This window comes from Eschscholzia californica, unplaced genomic scaffold (genome assembly GCF_041429995.1).
Source record: "Eschscholzia californica isolate CP2 unplaced genomic scaffold, dmEscCali1.0.p SCAF_6, whole genome shotgun sequence".
NCBI lineage: Eukaryota > Viridiplantae > Streptophyta > Magnoliopsida > Ranunculales > Papaveraceae > Eschscholzia > Eschscholzia californica.
This window is the reverse complement of record NW_028238483.1, coordinates 43,047,688-43,068,387: the sequence shown is the minus strand read 5'-3', so window position 1 is coordinate 43,068,387 and position 20,700 is coordinate 43,047,688. Positions and strand designations below refer to the sequence as shown.

General features: G+C 33.8%; 2 protein-coding genes and 1 pseudogene across 2 annotated transcripts; 1 reads left to right on the top strand and 2 right to left on the bottom strand.

The window, feature by feature from the left end:
* Window positions 1-1,476: 1,476 nt before the first annotated feature.
* On the bottom strand, window positions 1,477-2,085 carry LOC147535255 (putative ubiquitin-conjugating enzyme E2 39 pseudogene; annotated as a pseudogene).
* A 1,217-nt stretch (window positions 2,086-3,302) lies between these two features.
* LOC147535254 (putative ubiquitin-conjugating enzyme E2 39) lies at window positions 3,303-4,667 on the bottom strand. Its single transcript, XM_086650633.1, has one exon. It carries the CDS (start codon window positions 4,558-4,560, stop codon window positions 3,460-3,462), a length of 1,101 nt encoding a protein of 366 aa, XP_086506759.1. The 5' UTR covers window positions 4,561-4,667; the 3' UTR covers window positions 3,303-3,459.
* A 7,676-nt stretch (window positions 4,668-12,343) lies between these two features.
* BAG1 (BCL-2-associated athanogene 1) lies at window positions 12,344-14,457 on the top strand. Its single transcript, XM_086645191.1, has 4 exons — window positions 12,344-13,258; window positions 13,370-13,626; window positions 13,746-13,892; window positions 13,993-14,457. Exons 1-4 carry the CDS (start codon window positions 13,045-13,047, stop codon window positions 14,260-14,262), a joined length of 888 nt encoding a protein of 295 aa, XP_086501317.1. The 5' UTR covers window positions 12,344-13,044; the 3' UTR covers window positions 14,263-14,457.
* The last annotated feature ends 6,243 nt before the right edge of the window (window positions 14,458-20,700 follow it).

Sequence of the window (20,700 nt, the reverse complement as noted above, 5' to 3'; positions counted from 1 at the left end):
AAATGCAAGAGTTGGCGAACCATCCACACATTCTACCGCTTCAAAAACTCCCAGTGAGGGATATTGGGAAAAAAGAGACGAAGATTCCCAACAAAGATCAGTAACTTTGAGTGAAGCAGTACGGGTTCAACAAGAGACCCTAAAGGTGCAACAAGATTTTCTACGGGTGCAAACGGAGGTGGCGAACCGACAATATGCGATGGACTTAATGAAGATTGATATTAGGTCTCTCGACGAACATGCTCAACAAATGCTTCTAGCGGCGCGAGAGGCTTGGTTCAACGGTGCACCAAGAGACCCAAGAAACCCCTTCTAGTTATTTTTAATTAATTTTTCTAGTGTTGTTTAGTCGTATTTAAGTAGTTTTAAATTTTTAATCAATTATTAGTTGTAATCGATGTTTGTTTAATTGAATTTTATTAGTAAATTGGGAAATTCCAAATTCAAATTTTCGGCCTCAAGAGAGACTGGGGTTGGAGCTGAATTTTAGAGGCTGAGCTGAGGCCAATAATTTTAGGTGAAAAAGTGGTTTTTTCGGCCTAAGACATGCTGGGATTGGACTTGCTCTAAGACTGTTAAGAGTCTTAAGACCCGACGTTGAAGCGTGGCTCAGACTTACCCAACCCGGGTTAAAGCAGAGGAGACTCGGGTAAGGCCTCCTACCTCATTTTTGTCCCATTATACCCGCCCATTACCTACCCATAAACGGTCCGATTAGATGTGAGAATCCGACGGGTACAAGTGCCCACGGGTAGTGAAAAGTCGAGCTCAGGCGGGTACGGGTGCCCACAGGTAGTGATAAGTCGGGCTCGAAGGGACCAGGTAAATTTCTTTTATGCTATTTCGGGTATCGTGGATTCGGGCGGGATTTTATAAATTTTCACTGCCCAAAATCCGCCCAATCCCGTGTAAGGGTTTGGGCCAACCGGGTTCTGGCACCTCGGGCAGTGGGCAACATATTAATAAGAAAGTTTTACAATGAAAATAATACAAAAAACTAGTATAATTTAGCTTTTCCTGAATTTCTCATTCTCTAAAACAAACCTGCTATAAAGATATAAAATATAGAAGTTAAAGTTTCTTGCTTAGATCTAAGACTTTTATCAACTAAAAATCAAATCGTAGATTGATCTTTGCTTACTCATTTCTTCTGATTCTTATCTTCAACAACAGCATAACATTATATTCAAACATGAAGAAAATAGATTGACAAGATGAGGAGGGAGTATCTCAACTAATACATTCACATCCTAACAAATTAGAACAAAGCATGTCGATTTCTTGCAAAATTTCTTTCTTAAGCTTCAACTTCTTATTACATCTATTTGCTTATCTCAGATCTCCATCATACCCCCGATGTTATATTATATAACAAACAAACATTTCTACAAAACAAAATACTATACATTTTTTTGATGAAATAACAAAAGACTATACATGATAAAGAAAACTACAATATTTTATTTCCAGAAAAGATTACACTAGGATCAAGAGGAAAATAACAATTACTAATCCTTGGAGTGATACTAGAACCTGCAATATAGTAGATTTACCCGGATTCCATCTCATATACTTTTTCCCACAATCAGTGTTTAGAAGTGGTAAAATGATTTTCCCATATGTTTGTAAAAGTCTATGCACGTTATAACCGAAAGAGTGGTAGAAAAACTTGGGAGGATCATTAGGGTAATTAGAAGGAAATTGTATGTCAAAGAAGAAGAGACCATCCTGGTATGGAGTACCAGAGGAACCCACTATAACAGCTCGTAAGAGATCGATCCTTCGTTCGTAAGCTCTAACATAAATTGAATCAGGGAGACTCTCTTCGAAAATCTTGCACTCTTTGTTTATGCTCTTACTTGTCTCGAAACTAAGTGAATTTGGGGATGAAGAAAAAAAGTGATGATCCATAATGGAGTTATTGTCATCACCTGCTTTATATATGATATCAAATTTTTTGAAATCCTTCCTCACTGGGGTTTCGATGTGTAATTTTGCTTGAGCAGCTATCTCGACTTTTGTATGGTTCTCTTCGTCTTCTCTTCCATCAATCCTAATATGGATTATGTATTCATGATTCTTCATCTTCTTTGAATTGGTTAATTTACTAAACCAATACTACCTGTTCTCAATAGAGTTTGAGAAACATTCACCAACTATTTAATGACCCCAAAGACTAAAGAGAAAAGAAAAAACCCTAACTCGACTAAGGGAAGAAGGCCGACTGACATTCCATTATATAGATCAACAGTATTTTGAAAGAAGAAAATTACCAAATCGGAATATTTACGTAATGGTGGTTGTGATGGTGGTTGTGTAGGGGCAGCGAGAGTCAGTGAAAGAAAAATGGTTGTCTGCGGTTGATGAAGTTGGTTAATAAAATAACGAAGAAGAAGGAAGGAAGTTAAAATGTAAATCAAAAGTTAAACTAGAAGCTAATGTTTTCCGTCCACATAGAGGTGTAAATCAAAAGTTTTTAGAAATGAGAATGCAGTCCTAAAATCGAAATAAAAATGGAGGTTAATGTCAAAATCATACATAGGGGCATTTTTGTCCCGATTCACATGTGTGATTCACACAACTAAATTTAACTATAAGTTAACGTTTCCCGTTCACGTGGGGGTGTAAATCAAAAGTTTGAAGAAAACAGAATTGTAATCCTAATACCGATATAAAGTGGCGGTCAATGTCAAAATCTCCCATCACAAAATTTGTGCCAAATTAGAATCAACCTTTTTTAATTAGGGATGAATCATTTCATCAAAAAAAAAAAAAATTTAGGGATGAATCATTTCATTCACGTAATGTACCAATGTGATATGATGTAATCTTATTTCTATGTTGCACTACATTCTTTCAAAGAACAAACACAAAATAAAAAAAAATCATTGGTCTTTTTGTCTCTTTTTTTCCGTGAAAAAGACCAATTGAAATGAAGGGATTCGAGAGAGGGGTCGTTTCGTATTTCGCATGATGTGGTAAATACTAATTAGGTTCAAGAAACGAGAAAATTGATTACAACAATTAGAAAGACTAATCAAATCACTAATGAGGTAGCGCAAAAAAAAATTTGATGTTGACCAACATCAGCAGAAGCAAATCAATTGTCAATTTCTTGTTTGGATTTCAGATTGTATATTTCCTATCGGACAAATCCTTCATTTTTTTCCTGTAAGTGAATAATTTGTCCAATCCATTGATATAACTCAGCTGGGCGAGTCATGAATAATCTGATTTTTTATTATACGGAGTAATTTTTGTCCAACTCTGTGTTCTAAGAACTACTTACCATCCAAAAGAAAAAAAAAATTTGTTAGAAAAGAAAAATGTATAAAACCTTCAATGAAATAGTGCTTATTCAAATATCTCAAGAAAGAATTTGTTGGAAACATATATGACACAATTCCTTATTTCTGAATGCAAATCACTTTCAATTCTAATTTCAATGAGGAACTGTTTTTAGGGTGATAAGTAATAAAGGGTAGTATATACCACACATATAACCAACCCGTAGAGTAATAAATTGAAACAAAATATAGAATAATCCATACAAAAACCTGGATACCCCTCAAAGCGCAGATCCTCCATATCGTCTAGTGAGGATGGTTCATCAAGATTTTCCAAACTAGATCCGTTTTTTATAAACGCTTTCTTGAGTTTCAATGTCACAATACTCATCGAATTCTCAAAACTCTGCTCTAGTAGTAATGGAGTGGACTCAGTATTCTCTGTAAAACGGCCACTACCATTATTAACTCGATTGTCAATGCATGACTTACAAGCAGATAAAATAGCTTCAGCGCGATCAAGAAAATGCTGAGTAACAAATACTTCAAAATGACTTGGTGGACCAGCAAGCACCTTCAACATTGTCTTGCAACTCAATAGAAATATCTCATCATTATAATTTCGAGTAAACTTCTTCACGATCCAACCGTTAAAAGGAAAAAGATTATCATCGTGAATAGGTTTATCAATGAAAACTAATCCTTGAAGTGATACTAGAACTTGCAATATAGTCGATTTACCTGGATTCCATTTCATATACTTTTGCCCACAATCAGTGTTTAGAAGTGGTAAAACAATTCTCCCATAGGTTTGTAAAAGTATATGCACCCTATAACCGAAAGAGTAGTAGTAAAACTTGGGAGGATCATTAGGGTAATTAGAAGGAAATTGTATATCAAAAAAGAAGAGACCATCCTGGTATGGAGTATCTGAGGATCCCACTATAACAGCTCGTAAGAGATCGATCCTTCGTTCGTAAGCTCTGACATAGATTGAATCAGGGAGACTCTCTTCCAAAATCTTCCACTCTTTATTTATTGTCCTAGTTGCCTCTAAACTAAGAGAATTTGATAAGGAAGGAAAAAAGTGATGATCCATAATGGATTTATTGTCATCACCTGCTGTATATATGATATCAAATTTTTTGAAATCCTTCCTCACTGGGGTTTCATCATGTACTTCTACTTCGGCAGCTATCTCGACTTTTGTATGGTTCTCTTCATCTTCTCTTCCATCAATCCTAATATGGATTATGTCTTCATGATTCTTCATCTTCTTTGAATTGGTTAATTTACTAAACCACAATAATTCTTAGTTCTCAATAGAGTTTGAGAAACATTCACCCTCTATTTAATGACCCCAAAGACTAAAGAGAAAAGAAAAAACCCTAACTCGACTAGGAGAAGAAGGCCGACCGACTTTCCATTATATAGATCAATAGTATTTTGAAGGAAGAAAATTACCAAATCGGATTATTAAGACTCTTCCAAAATAGTAATGTAGTCAAGGGTAAAAATAGATTGTTTCTAAAAATTATTTATTACGTACATAAATTATTATAACTCAATGGTGGGGATTTTGTGCATTTGTATGAGTATAATAAAAAAAACAGGTGAAACTAGACAAAGTTCAACAAAAAAAAAAATTAGACAAAGTTAAGAATAGTTACAACTCAATGGTGGGGATTTTGTGCATTTGTATGAGTCACAACTAACTCTATAAATACTCAATTTATTTTATTTTCTAATAAAATATAATTTTTGGACAATTGCCGTTGATACCTTGAAGACAAAAGTTGAGACGTCTAAGAACATAGTAATCACTAATCAGAATAGTGTTTGTTGCGTATATAATTGAGATGCTTATTTCTATACGATGAAATAGAGACAACTTGCCTCGACCAAATAAGATAAGTTTTCTTTTCCATATTTATAAAATTTTATATTGTGATATTAATTAGTTAATTGTCAAGAATGGAATATGTAACTCGAAACCACCACATTCTATTAGGGTTGTTCTGGAAGAGCTTTAATAATGGAACAAACGTCTACCGCCTTTTGGTGGAGTGGTTGGACACTCCCTCCTCTTAAGCCCATGAAATCTTGAGATCTAGTCTCGGTAGGAGCAGTTTTCTATCAAAGTTTTAAAATGAGGTTTTCAAACATATTTTTGTATATATAGATTTTTTTTTGTTATAATGTGATGGTTTCGAGTTTCAGACTCGGTTCTTGACAATTAACTGGTTCTTGACAATTAACTGATATCAGACTGTAAATTATATATAAATATGGAAATCAAGAGTATTTATTTAGTCAAGACGGGTGGACTCTCTTTCCTTAAGACAATTGTGTCCGCCAGTGGTGCTAACGATTCTACGGACACTTGTCTCCTAATACACAATGATCATGTAATATGTAAAGAAGTCTTACAATTCTATATGCTCCAACGAACTTCTAGTTACTATGCTCTCATTGACGATTCTAGATGACTCAATTTTTATCTTCAAGATTTATACAAAAAGGTATCCGAAAATATTTTATTAGTAAAGAAATCAAATTGAGTATTTATACTGACTTTTCATTAATCTTGAAATAAGATTACCCGTCTATTTATAATGAAAAGGCTAAACTATCTTCTAAGTTCTAATTAACCTTAACAAACTATAACAAACTTTAGGTTATGATCCAATACTCTTCACTACGATTCAAAACAACACACCCTTAACAAAGCCACCACACATCTTATCCAATATTACTCTACAAACTTTGGGTTAGGATCGACTATTAACGAGCACGAGCTTAACACGAGTCCAAAAATCATGTTCGTTTATGTAAAGGAGTCAAGCTTGATCATTCTTTAGTGTACCACGAGCTACTCGTGAACAACCCGTTTAACATACTATTATAATATTGTAGTACATAATTACGTATTAGTATTGAAACTTGTACATGAAATATCAACAATTAAAAAATTACCGGAATATGAATCATTAATCATTATTATTGTATGTGAAAAATGATCATTGAAGTATTTTGATAGTTTAGAAAGTTTTCATTTGAAGTATTTTGATAAAAGAGTTTAAAAGAATGCGAGCTCGAGCTCTTTCAAACTTATACGAACCGAGCTTGAACAAGTGGACAATTACTCGAAGGAGTTCGAGCTCGACAGTCAAATACACGAACCGAACTTCAACATCTTACTACTCGGCTCAATTCGAGTACGCCCCAACTTTTGAGTTCCGTTGGCTGAATACGTAGGGAGTGGCTAAATGGACCCAAAAAATTGTTGTTAGCACCCGAGGATGAGATTGTCTAAAGTCAATCTCCTTTGACCCCACACATCTATTGACACCCCATGTATAAAGATCTCGGATCGATCTGTTCGAAACCCAAATCAAAGCTTCAGAGTTGGACCAGTCTGAAAGATTTCGAACTGACCAGTCTGATAGGACTTTAAATGGTGGTTTTGGATCAAGGGTTTAAAGCCAAGGTTCATTTTCTCTCTAACTCTCTATCATAGATCAAGATTGGTTTGGGATCAAACTTCTTTCCATAATCGTTTCTCTTTTTCTCTCTATAAAACAAAGTTATTTTTCTCTCTAAATCTTCATTCTAAATTGATGACGTTGTGTTTGGAAACAAACATGACAAAGTAGAACATCATAATCGAGAACAGTTGCTACGTCATAGTCATCCGGACTCTACAAAAATACAAGTTAAAATAAGTTGAATTTAGCCATCCTTGTCGTTAGGTAAGTTGATTATTAATACTAATCAACTTATTTGAAACAAGTTGATTAAGATTTATTTAGTAGCCATTTGTATTGTAATAAAGTGGGCTACACCGTCTCTTTCGAACTTTACCCATTTACCCGCCACCCACTTTCAATATCCACGTGCTGAGAGCATCGATCGAGGGATTGTAGTTATACACGTGTCGTCAGATAATAGTTGCTGATATCATATTAGTCTGCGGGTAGAAGTGTCGGTGGCTTTGAATCGTATCGAGGTGGACGGCAACATCGATTTTTGTTTAACTCACGACTTAAGTACGCAGTCAAAACGTGTATAAGAATATTAAGTCAGCTGTGCCCCTATATTTGTATGACAATTACGAAGATGCCACTGAATGTAGATGATTGTCTAAAATGAAAGGTAACCAGTCCTTCCATTTTCCTCCGACGTAAGACCTGAATTTTGATCCCTCCGATATGAATTACTGTATCTTCTAAGAGATAATTCTATCTCAATATAGACATGCATGTAATTACAAGTGTAGTTTACTTGTTCCGATATGAAAATCCATATATCTCACTCTTCTTTTCAAACCTCTACACTCTCTCTCTCTCTTCAGTGTTTTGGCGAACGAGAAAGTTTCACGCATTTGGTAACCCTCCTTAAAGGTTTTAGAAAGCTAATTGAAACTTTTTCCCTTCATCTAAGACAAGAGGGTCTCGACATTCTTTATAAAGAGAGAAAAAGAGTTAAAATTAGAGAGGAAAGAGAGAAATATTTAATGGAGAGATGAGATAAAATAGTCCTGATAAAAAATAGAAGTCATCCATAATAACAATGTTTGGTGATGGTGAAAACGAAACAACTTTTCACCCAATATTAATATTGCAGAAATTAAAATAACTCTAACGAAATTAAGATAACTCTAACAAAATTAAAAGTAATTGCAAAAGAGTAAACACCCTAACTAATTCCTTATCTCAATGTATAAAGAAATAAATATACTTATATCTTGAACCTGCCCAAACAAAAGTATAAGGGGTCAAAAGGGAACTTTGTCTTTCAATAAATAAATAAAAAAAAAAAAAAAAAAAAGAAGCTTTGTTTTTAACCCATATTAATTATATTGTATTACATTGAAATTTTATTTTTTTTCATTTCCCTTGTTTGTTTTTCATCACTTTGTTTTTCCTTACTTTTTTTTTTGTTTTTCCTTACTAAATCTTCTAAAACAAATCTTCTCCACTACCTATTTATCTATAAGAGCAAAACTAGTGTGGGGTTCGGGCTCTCAATTTTGGGAGCCCCTGAATTTTAGAAGTCCAGGGACTTTTCTCAATTCCAACGTCGAGCTCTCCACCAGAGTTTCCAAAAGTCAAAATATTCAATTATTATAATTAAAATAAATAATTAAAATTCATACATAATTAAAACAACTAAAATACACCCCCATTCGCCTTTACCCAATTTGAGACCAATATCCTATGAATTGCAAGTTGTTTGAGATTCATGTTTGAAGTATCATTGCTCATCAAGTCTATCCCCAATATTGTTTCACGACTAATTCTTTTTCTTTCACGTCTAATTCTTTGTGTTTCACGTCTATTTCTTTGTCTTTAAGGATTAGACTTTCTTTTTGCGCAATCATGGTGTCATTGAGAAATTTAAGACCGTTTGGTACACGATTTTGATTTGTACGCTCGTTGAAGTGTTCGGCAATCTTGTTCCAAAAAGTACCAGCTTTTTTATCATTGCCAATAATCGCATCGGTGGGAATGATCGATAAATTTACTTCATCATAATTGAAATCGGAGTTTAACATTTCTACATAGTCTAAATTATTGAAATTGGGATTTGGACTATCCATTGAAGAAAGAAAAATGAATTGAGGAAGAGAGAGATTGCAAGAAATTGAGAGAGTTTGAAGGAAATTGAGAGAGAGAGAGAGGTGAAAGAAGTATTGGAGCGGAGTCGTTGGGGACTTCCAACGGTCTAATTTTGGAGCGGGGAATACCCCAGCCCGAGCTTGGGAGTCGGGGAGCCCAGCCACGGAGCTCCCGAATTGAGAGATGGGGCTGGGGCACCGAATTTGGAGGCCCAGCCCCCACCACACTGGTTTTGCACTAAGACTATAACCATAGCCACCAATATCTTTGGTGTCCTTTATCATAAATTTGTGGCCACATCACCACCAAAATAAGTTCTTTTAAGTTTTATCACTGTCAGCAACTTGTTGCCAGCATTACTTCATTGCCACATAATTTCTCTTTGATATTTTACCTACCATTCAACAGTATTATTAATAAAACAACTCCCATACTTATATAATTAATCTATATTTCTAAGGGTCCGTTTGATACGCGTATGCGAGAAAATATATGAGTTAGAAAATGACTTTCTTTTTCATTAGAAAGAAAAGGAATTTCTTACTCAAAGTCAAATTTTAGGTGTTTGATAAGAAGGTGAGAAAAAAAGTGCCTGTACACAAATGTTTATTAATTATGTTTTATTTATTAATTGGGTCTTTAACCAATATATAAATGTTAGGCATTTAAGGGTGCCTTCAGAATTTAAGGAGGTGCCTTCAAGACAAATGTTAATTAATTAGGTTTTATTTATTAAGTGGCCCTTTAACCAATATATAAATGTTAGGCACTAAAGGGGTGCCTTTAGAATTTAAGGGGGTGTCTTTAGACAAATGTTCATTAATTAGGTTTTATTTATTAATTGGGCTTTAAACGATATATAAATGTTAGGCATTTAAGGGGTGCCTTTAGAATTTAAGGGGGGTGCCTTTAGAATTTCAACTTATTTATTAATTCGGTTTTATTTATTAATTGGACAGAGATGAACAGAAAGAAAGAGTTACGGTAAGAGAAAAATAGAGAGAGAAAGTTACGGGAGGAGGGATAGAGTGAGAAATCAACTTTCCCATCTAAAAGGTGGGAAAAAAAATTAGACCATTTGAACACTTTTTTTTCTTAGGAAATCGATTTTCTTACCCAAAATGGCCAACTAAACAGAGGAAAATTGATTTTCCTGAGAAAACGATTTTCTTACTCACATTTTCACACGTATCAAACGGACACTAAATGATTTTGATGTTTCCAATATCTCAAAGTGCAGTCGCCTAACATACAAGGCAACATAATCACATTATTTGGATATAATTGCATAAGAGTATCATATCCAATAGATTTACTAGGAGGAATGTGTACTCTCGATCCGTTACGTAGATACACGTGTTACACACGTATATTATTTCTGGAACTCATCTTGACCGCTAGATCTCTTATTTATTATCCGTCTTTATATCACGTATCCTATTAGAATACTTTTAGCATTCACTATATCCTATTTTTGCTGCCCCTTAATCTCTTGTCAAATTATTTTGGTGTTATAACTTTAATGACATGAGTACATGACATGATTAAAGATAACTAAAAAAAACATGAGAAATGCGGTAGATGGTCGTGATCAAGCATCATTTTGTTTTTTTTTTGTTTTTTTCTTCCGCTTGAGAAGTTTCATTTACTTTTTCACTAAGTTTCATTTTCTAGGCATCACCTAAAAAATCATTAACAAAAAAAAAAGGTATCACCTAAAATGATCAATGGTCGTTTTTATAGTATTGTTCTTCTATGTCATGTGGAGTCTGATTTCGCTCATCTTTCAATAAAAGTAAGAAAATTGGTGAAATCTTATTTTCATTCAAATCCAAAGTAGCAACCCTTACTATTTACCAAATCATTTTGGGTTCAAAAGAAACAACCGTTTCTTCTTCTTTTTCTCTCTCTAGAATTTCTCCCAGTAGCTTCTCAAATCTGCGTCTTGTTCCTCCGGCGAAGGGTCATCCTTTTGCCGGATCTCCTTTTTCTTCCTCCATTAATAGTTTCTAGGATCAAGAAACGAATTCAACCTCTTTCTCTCACAACAACTCTTATTCTCTCTCTCTAGTCTAGGGTTATCAAGATGGGTACTACGTTGATATGAGTCATCGCCGGTAGCCAGCTAGGAGTATCGCCGGAATCTATCTTCCTTATCACACTATCCATAAGATCGGCTTGTTATGTTGTTTTGAATCAACAAAGAAAGTAGATTTGAAAATTCCTATCGATTGAACACCGGAGACAACAAAGAATGAGCCTTCAATTTAGGGTTTCATTTCCATTTGTCTCTCTCTCTTTAAAGTTCACGGTCAATATTATGCCAGATCCAGCAAGGGTTTCGAGCGAGAAGAAATGGTAATGGTGGTTATGGTAGTGGGTTTTGTGGTAATGGTGGTGGGGATTTGTGGGGGTGATTTTGTGGTAATGGTGGTGGTGGTTTGTGGTGGTGATTTTGAGGTGAAGGGGTGGTATGTGTCGGTTTGTGGTAGCGATGGTGAGACCTAAAAGATCTTTCTACAACACAAGGAGACAGATTTAGAAGACGGATTCGTGCAAAGAATGCGGTTTGAAACATCTTGATTTGTTTTTAATAGTATTACTGTAATAATTTTGTCGACCTTTAAGGTCTTTTATTCTCGATCTTTAGGATCATTTTGTCTGTGTCTAGTCTCATTTCTTTCTCTTCATGAGACACTTTGCATTTAAAGGTATGTAACTCTCGTGAAGTTTTCAGATGAGAGAAATAAGAGTTATCATCTATGTAACATTGTGATTTTATCGCTTATGAATGAAAATGGTTTCGCTTGGTTTAAAAAAAAAAAAAAAAAAAAAAAAAAAAAAACTTTTTGGGTTATTTCCCAAATAGCCCCCAACTTTGTGACCAGCTTCCTGTCTAACCTCTTACTTTAACAAAATACCCATATGACCCCATTTTTCAGTTACCGTTAATTTTCTGTTACTCTCTCTCCTCCATCACATCTCCTCTCTCTGCTACATCATTGGTCACGCCACCTCATCAACTTTGTGAACCAGATCTAGCCCCCTACTCTAGCCACCTCATCATATGGCCCCCTTTTTCGAAGATCTGTTCGCAGCTCTTGATCTGGTTCACCAGATCTAAAGAGAGGGTTTTTTTTAAAAAAAAAAAATTTAGAGAGGGAGGGTTTTTTTTTTTAAAAAAAAATTTACAAAAAGAGAGGAGAGAGAAAATAAAAAAATTTCTTTTTTTTATGTTTGAAGGTTGATGATGTGGCTTAGAGAGGAGATGAGATGGAGGAGAGAGAGTAACGGAAAGTTAACGGTAACTGAAAAAGGGGGCAATATGGATATTTTTGTTAAAGTAGGGGGCTAGGCAGGAAGCTGGTCACAAAATTGGGGGCCATTTAGGAAATAACCCAATCTTTTTTTACCCAATTTTGATAAATGCTTAGTGAGTTTCTAGCTAAAGAAAGTAAAGTATTTCTTCCTTCTCTGAGGCACAATTTTGGCATTCAAGTTCCTTCCTTTTATATAGACAACCACAAATAATTTCCTATTTTACATTATTAAACGTTATTTTGATTAAATAAATAAAATAATTAATTTAATAAATTAGGTTATAATATTTCTGTATTAAATCATCTGGTCTCAATTGTGTTTGCTGTCTTTAGTATTTTATTTTCTTCTTCTTCAAACTTCTTTTCTAGAAGAAAGAAGAAGAAGATTAATCTCAAAGAGAAAAATTAGAACTCTATATTTTTTTTTGAGTTCTCAAAATTCCTCTGTTTTTTTTTTTTTTTTTTTTTGCTCTGTTTTTGGGTTTTTTTTCTTTTTTAGGTGGAGATCTTAAATCAAAAAAAAAAAAAAAAAAATCAAATCTTTGTTTTCTTTTTTGGGGTTTCTTCTTTTTCTTTTCTGTAATCTGGGTTGTCAATAGAAAGAACTGGTTCTTCTTCCTTTTTTCAAATTCTGGCAGGAAATCCACTGGTTTAATGCTTGGTTATGAAGTTTTCATCTTTACAAAGAAGATGGATTTCTTTGATTCCATTGAAGATCTTTAATAGTAAGTTGATTTTAATAGAGATCTGAAGAAAAACAGTCTTGGGTTTACTTCTATAAATACCCAGAAGATCTGATTCAAAAAAACAGTTGAGATGATCAAAACAAAAATAACCACCGGAGGTGGCGGCGGCGGCGGCGGTGATGGCGGCGGATCAGAGTGGGAAGTAAGACCAGGAGGAATGTTAGTTCAGAAAAGAAACCCAGATTCAGATCAGGCTTCAATACCACCAGCTCCAACTATCAGAGTTAGGGTTAAATATGGTTCATCTTATCATGAAATTTACATCAATTCTCAAGCTAGTTTTGGTAATTTCAAAATCCCCTGAATCCCCATTTCTTCAAATCAATTTTTTGATTAGAAATTTTAGGTTTTTTTGTCTAATTGATAAAAATTAATGGTTTTTTTTTTTGGTTCAGGGGAATTGAAGAAAATGTTATCTGGACCAACGGGATTACATCCACACGATCAGAAATTATTGTTTAAAGATAAAGAGAGAGAATCAAAATCTTATCTTGATGTTATTGGAGTAAAAGATGGATCAAAAATTGTTCTTGTTGAAGATCCACTTAGTCAAGAAAAAAGATATCTTGAAATGAGAAAGACTGCTAAAATGGAGAATTCATCAAAATCTATTTCTGAAATTAGTTTGGAAGTTGATAAGCTAGCTACCCAGGTAAAAATTATTAAAATTTGTTTTTTTTTATAATTGCCATTAGTGTAAATTAGAACAAGAAATTTAGGGTAATCATTGATTTTAATCTTCATTAATTTTTTCTAATTGTATTTGGGTAGGTGTCAGCTCTTGAATCTGTTATATCAAAAGGAGGGAAAGTTGCAGAAACTGAAATTCTGAAATTGATTGAATTATTGATGAATCAATTGATTAAATTAGATGGGATATTTGCAGATGGTGATATTAAATTACAGAGAAGAATGCAGGTATAATTTTTTTCCGATATCGATTTGAATTTGTATTTCATTCACTATAGTTTTGAATAAATTTTGATTTTCATCAAAACCCAAACTTAATTTGTTATAGGTGAAGAGAATTCAGAAATATGTAGAGACTTTGGATATGTTGAAGATAAAAAATGCAATGCCAAAGAACAATGGAGTTGGTCAACTACAAGAACAACCGGCCAGGCGGTCATCGACGGTGGAATCGAAACGGACTGTGAACACGAAATGGGAGACGTTCGGTTCGGGAGCACAGGGGATGATGGCATATCCATCCACTTCCAAAACTTCCACCACCACCACCAATAACACAACCCAATCAAATAAGCTTAATTGGGAGTTCTTTGAGTAAGAAACTTGTCAAAAATTGGAACCACAAGTTCATATATTATCTATTTGTGTGTGTGTTTTTATGTTTGTGTTTTGATCTTCTTTTGTCTATTCTTTTATGTATTTAGATTTTGAAAGTACCCATACTCTATCTATTTCTATCTCTCTCGACCACTTATTCAGTCCATCACTAAATAATAATAAAAGGGGTTTTGGATGTTTGTTCTTTTCGAGTGTAGTGTTATGTTTACCAATTTTTCATATGTATATGAGTGGTGAAGAAAATAGAGACAAAATTAGATACAATGTATGTATATGTGGTGGAGTGGTTACATTAGTTGCAGAGTGAGAGAGAGAGACATTAGATGTTAAAAGATGTTACTTATCACCAACTTATTTTCTTCATTTTGTAGCTTTGGAGGTGATATCTTAGACCTATCTTTTAAAAGATGTTATAAGGATGACTTTGGAATCCAACTACTTTTTTCTTAACCTAGGAGGTTTTGGATCAATTGATACAGATCAGTTAATTAGCACTTCGTCATAGATCACTGTTCATTTTCATGTGTTTCATCTTTTCGTAAGAAAGAAAACCCTAATCCTACAAACTCAGACAAGTAGAATAAGTAAATAAAAAGTGTAATACCAAATTCTGTCACGTTTTTCAACAAAAAAAAAATTTCAGTCACATTCAAATAAAAAGTTAGGAGATTTTATAGGGCCTCCTCCTTTTTGTTAAAAGACCCTCCCTCAATGATAATTTACCAAGTAAAATAGTTCATGGTGAGGCCTTTTAACAAAATTGGGGAGGCCTTATAAAACTTCACAAAAAAGTTTGTATTCGTATTCTTAATTATACGTCACTAGTTGACCTAATATACCTTATGGGTTGACCAAATAGACTATATGATTCCCCCAATCTATCATTAGAAATTAAGGAAATGACAGAAGAAGAAACCAATTATACTAATTTAATGCAATGAACAAATATTACGAAAAGAAAAAAATACTCCACTTCTGAAATTGAAAGTGTATATGGATAATGATTCAAAACAAACAGACAAAATCATTCAAACAAAAAAGTAGAGGTGAAGAGATAACAACAATGGAGTAGTTAACTAGTGATCTATTGTTTTTTTTTCCTATATTTGGAAAGAATCTATCTTGGATATGGTGAGTAGTTTTAAAGGTTGCTATAAATGGGTAGTTCTTGAAAGCCCTAATAGGCCTAGTGTAGGAAATTGAGTGCAGTGAAAGCTAGATTAGGGTGTCTTAAAAAACACATATATTTTTGTGCCCTTATATTTTGTTTATGGGTTACAAAAGTGTCAATGAACATTGCTTAGTGCAAAATGCATGGGGAAAGAGATCTATAATCTTAGATGCTTAGGTTGTTTAGTTAGAGAGAAAAATAGGTTACAAATTTGGGGGTGGCAATGGAATATAAATCAAACCAATACAATCATTTATAGTCTAAACTGTTGATTCTTTTTCTTTTAAGGTTCTCAACTCATTGGACTAATTGTTCATTAACTCATTCTATATCAAAAGTGCTAAAGTGATTTGACCATTTTCCTTTTAGTTTTTTTTAAGTCCTATAATAGCATTTCTAAACAAATTAATGAAGTTTCCTGTTCGCATTTAATGGGTACTTATGATTTTAATCCTGATTTTAAGATCATCCACGACCAAATTTATTTACATATATTTGCTAGTAGAAACGCATAGCAGGAAACGTTGGGCACATTTAGAATTTCTTTGCAGTAAAATTTTGGGCCGAAAAACAAAAATGGTCCCTCGGTTAACCTGATATACAGTCTTTATGTCCCGGAGACTTTTTTTATGCCGCAAAGCCTCCACTTTTCTATACCCGTGATGCCCATAAAATTTTTAAGAAGGTTTAAAGTCTATACCCATCGGGCGTGAGTGGCGCTTATAGCATAAACGGGTCTATATAGTACTTCCTCTATTGCAATTTCTCCTCATGGGGTGCCTGTAGTGACCATGTGCCTAAAGCCATATTGTCTGCTTATAAAGTTCACTGTAAGAAAATGAAGCTAACATCTGGGCCACAGCACTGTTGAGCTTAAGTATCTTCAACCTCAACGTTGAATTGGGCTGTAAGAATAAATATTGCCAGAAGGATTTATAGGCGCCACCATGCACCCATAACTAGAAGCTTATTACGGAAAATGAGTAAAGGATTTGAGGTCTGGCCTTTTCGGTTACGTAATTTCATAGGCGCCTCAAAATAGTTGACCCAGCTCGTGTATGGGTTATGGGATGGTGTCGACATATCGTTACATAGTGCATTCTCTAAATTTGGAGATAGTTGGGATCAAGTTCTTACGGACAGAGATATGCAAAGAAATTTATCTTCAGATTAACTTACTGGGAGACTCTAAAGGAAGTGAAACGCGCACCACTTTTTATTGTAGACATGCCGCCTGAAAATCTTAAGCTATTGACTGAAGTCATTGATTTCATATCTGCTTATAGCAAATCAGGGTGCTTATAGAAGTTTTTTAGAGTTTCGGAAGAGTATATAATCAACTACAATATCTATTATGTCGGGCCTGGTCCATATGGGTCAGGTACTGCGTTTTTCATGCGATGGATCAGATGGGTTATATCCCACCATTTGGGAACCACAGGGCATATCGATACAATCAAATCAAGAGAAAATCTCAAACTGCTATAGGCACATTTGAGCCCATTTGATTTGAGCCCGTAGGGCATGAAAAATATGCAGGCACGCATATCAGGCTGCTCCATCCAAGTTAACAGATTACAGAACTTGAACTTCGACTTCGAAGTCAAAGCCACAAAGGTGTCTGGAAGTGCTCAAACAAGGGTGCTTATAGTCTATAGAGTTTTCTTCGAATAAGTCTTTTGAACTCGAAATAACCTAAAAGGTTATAACCCCATGATCTTGGTCAAAACAAACTACTAACGTAAAAGCGTACGATTCTATATGTCGTCGCATTTTTCATTTACAGTAAGCATTGGGTTAATCTTGGTTGAAGCGAACTATCTGAATAATATTATATTATTATTCAATTTGTATTAACACAAAAATGTACTAAATCTAATAACTAATAGTCTAATATACAATTGGGAGAAAATTATCATAAAAACTGTACTTTAAACTTGTTGTATTCTCTAGAAAAAGATCCGAATATCAATATTGTATACTATATTCTTTTAGCCCAATCAAGAAGAAAAAAGAGTTGGACAATTTGGCCTCTCTGTATGGGGATGAATGATTGAATGCGAGAATAGCGGATGTGAAATGTTAAGAGGAGCAATACATATACAAAACGCCCCAAAAGCATGGGTCGACGATAAGCAGAAAGTTGACATGGCCGATTGCCATTTGACATATCATTTCTCTCCGCCCATCCAATGGGAGCCAACCACGTCAGTTTTTAGCGGGTGTTGAACCCATTTTTGGGGGTATTTTAGCATTGTTTGGAGGAGCATTAGATGGGGTTTATGACCAAATGAAGCAAATGTTAGAGAACAAATTTTGGAGAGAGAGTAGTCCATGAGAGAGTTAAAGACCGAGATGATTTATTTATGAGTTCGAGGAAGCACACGTGATGATGAGTTGAGTAGTAGTACTGTAGTAGTCAATAAATTGGTGACGTTTTTTCTATAAATAACGGCGATTTTGTTTGGGTTGTCGTCGTTTCAAAGATTTTTGGCTCTTTGACTTACCAAGGAGTCTTTTCTTCAAATTCCTTCTATCTAGAACTTCCAAAAAAAAAAGTACTAGTGATGTCCCTTCAAACGTGACGAAAGGTATAACAATAAGGATTAGGAGTATGGAAAACAAGGATGGTATGTCGCTCAACAAAATGTGTTGGGAATGGTTCAACAAGTCCAAATTTATATGACATTGGTAAATAGAGCTTTCGATCATTCAAATCACCTTTTATCGTGTCAGATCTGTGTAAGTAACAAAGAACTTGTGATGATTCCTCTACGTGTGAACCTACTTTTAGGTTTGTGAACGGAGTCTTAGGTTTGGGATTCTCACACAAGAAAGAGAGTCTAATTTCCCATTCGCCTCTTCGACTCTTGCCTTCTTAGAGAAATAGTAGCCTACAAGGACATTAACAATTTTCGCAACATAATAAATTAAACTTTATATTGACAAAACATTTTCTGAGCTCCAATATTTGAACTTATCCTCTACTGTAAAATTGTGCATTTTCGTCGTACTAGTAGATGAGGGAATTAGATAACTTGGCAACCCCTTACTTTTTTTTTTTTGTTGAAAGTGGCAACCCCGTACTTCAACATTTATTCTAGTTTAGTTCTAGTTCGTTAACACGAAAACTTAAGAAGGATACGTAATCCGTGTGTAACAGTCTCATAATATGAAAATACTTAACTAGTATTACTTTGAGGTGGTCCAATGGAAATTCTAAAATTAACAATTCTTTTTAGATTAACAGTCTCACAATTGTAAAACATAAAAATTTAAATTAATGTGGACCACAAATTAAACTAAGATAATGTGGTGCACATGTACATAGGTTAACACGTTATGATTTTCGCGGCTCACTTAGTTTCATAAACACTATATTGACATTTCATTCCATGATTTTTAATACTTCATTGTTCGAAGTGGTCCTAATAAGCGATCCCTTAATTAGGGAGACCGATAATTCAAGCTGATTTCAAGGGCCAACTATATCCATATGGATCATATCTATAATACAAGTACATTTGAACTCTATTATTTAGATTCATCTTCTTACTTTTTATAGTTAATCTTATATTTCTTCATTGGGAATTAATGCTTGCATCTAGATAATGCAATGGATATATTACCATATCGTTAGGGTTGGGATTAGAGTCAAGGTCGGTCGGTCTTGAAACTCTTGAATGGAATGGTGAACTTAGTTATCTAATCCTGTCTTTTTTGTTAACCCTCTGGTACTGATCGTAGACTTCCAATACAAAATGTGTCATGAATTTTTAACAATATCCTTATCCATGTTTCGGTTATAAATGTGTTCGGGTTCGTTGACATTGTCTATTTTGACTAATGATACGATTTAGACTACATTTCGAAAACAACACATTTTCAACCCCTCTCCGACTTTTATTTATTAATTTATTTTTTGTATAAGTTTGATATTAGAGGAGCAAATAAATGGCTCTATACTTTTTAATAATTTAATACTAGATTATTAAGTATAATTCATTTGTTCAAGGGTAACCCAATTAGATAATAAAAGTACATTGATAGGTACAAAACATTTTATTATGTACACATGTATATGGTCCTTTAGCTCACCCAAGTTTTTCTTTGTAAAAGCCTCTAACCCCTAAGATTTAGAACTACGAAACGACCATATAGTAATGAAATATAATATACATATATACAGTGAAGTTGATTGGCTAAGGTTAAATATGTGTTCTCACTCTTTGGGTGGCTATTGTATATATATATATATATATTCTCAATGTACTTTAAATAAGAACTTCTCAAACTTAAATCTAGACCTAAATATTATATTGGGTGCAGATTACATAAACAAGGTGGGCGAGTAGTTGGTAATAATATTTCTAACATTGTCTTAAAACATAATGAAGCGTTGTTTTAAACTCATATAAACTAAAGAAAACCAAAACACGAGGAGGTAAGAATAGTTTAGTATTATAGTTAATTATCTACACCAACTTGATTCAAAACAACATCTTAGTTACTATATTTTCAAATAAAATGAATAAATTAACATCTTAATTACTTCAATAAAATCGACATAGAAGAAAGTTATACTAATAGGTGCAGTAATAATAATGATAGTAAAATGATAATATTAATAAATTTGTTAATTAATCAAGATAATTCATCCAACAAACATGGATTAGAGTATGTAGTAATGTGTTAACTTTTGGGGGCAAAAGAGATAAACCTAGTATATAGCCTTATCCTAAATATTTTTTAATTAATTTATTTAGAAATTTTATGTTATTTCCCATCTATCTAGCTAGGTAGCTAAAAACCTAAATGCATTACAAAATTTGAGTCTTAACAAGAATTATGGAATAATTAAAGTCTAAATAAGTACTTAATGTAGTATCCAAGCCAGCAAAACTCACTTAGAGATTCTCTTAATTAATTTTAATTAGTTTAACTGATTAAATTTTTATCAAAAATTTTATTTAGAAAAATAAATTTAATGGAAAACAGCTATATATGTACTAGCCACAATGCCTTATTTTCTCTAAAATGTGGCTCTTGGGTGCACCCATTAGCCACAAATAGAAATTCAATTAATCAATCTTAACCTTCTATTCAATAATTTATCGACTTTAAACATAATTAACATAAAACCATATCTCAATAGATTGGATTCTAAAGTCTAATTCATATTAAAATGTGTTTAAGTATGACTTAAGGTCAATTAGACTTGAACAAAATCCCATGAAAATCTGAAAT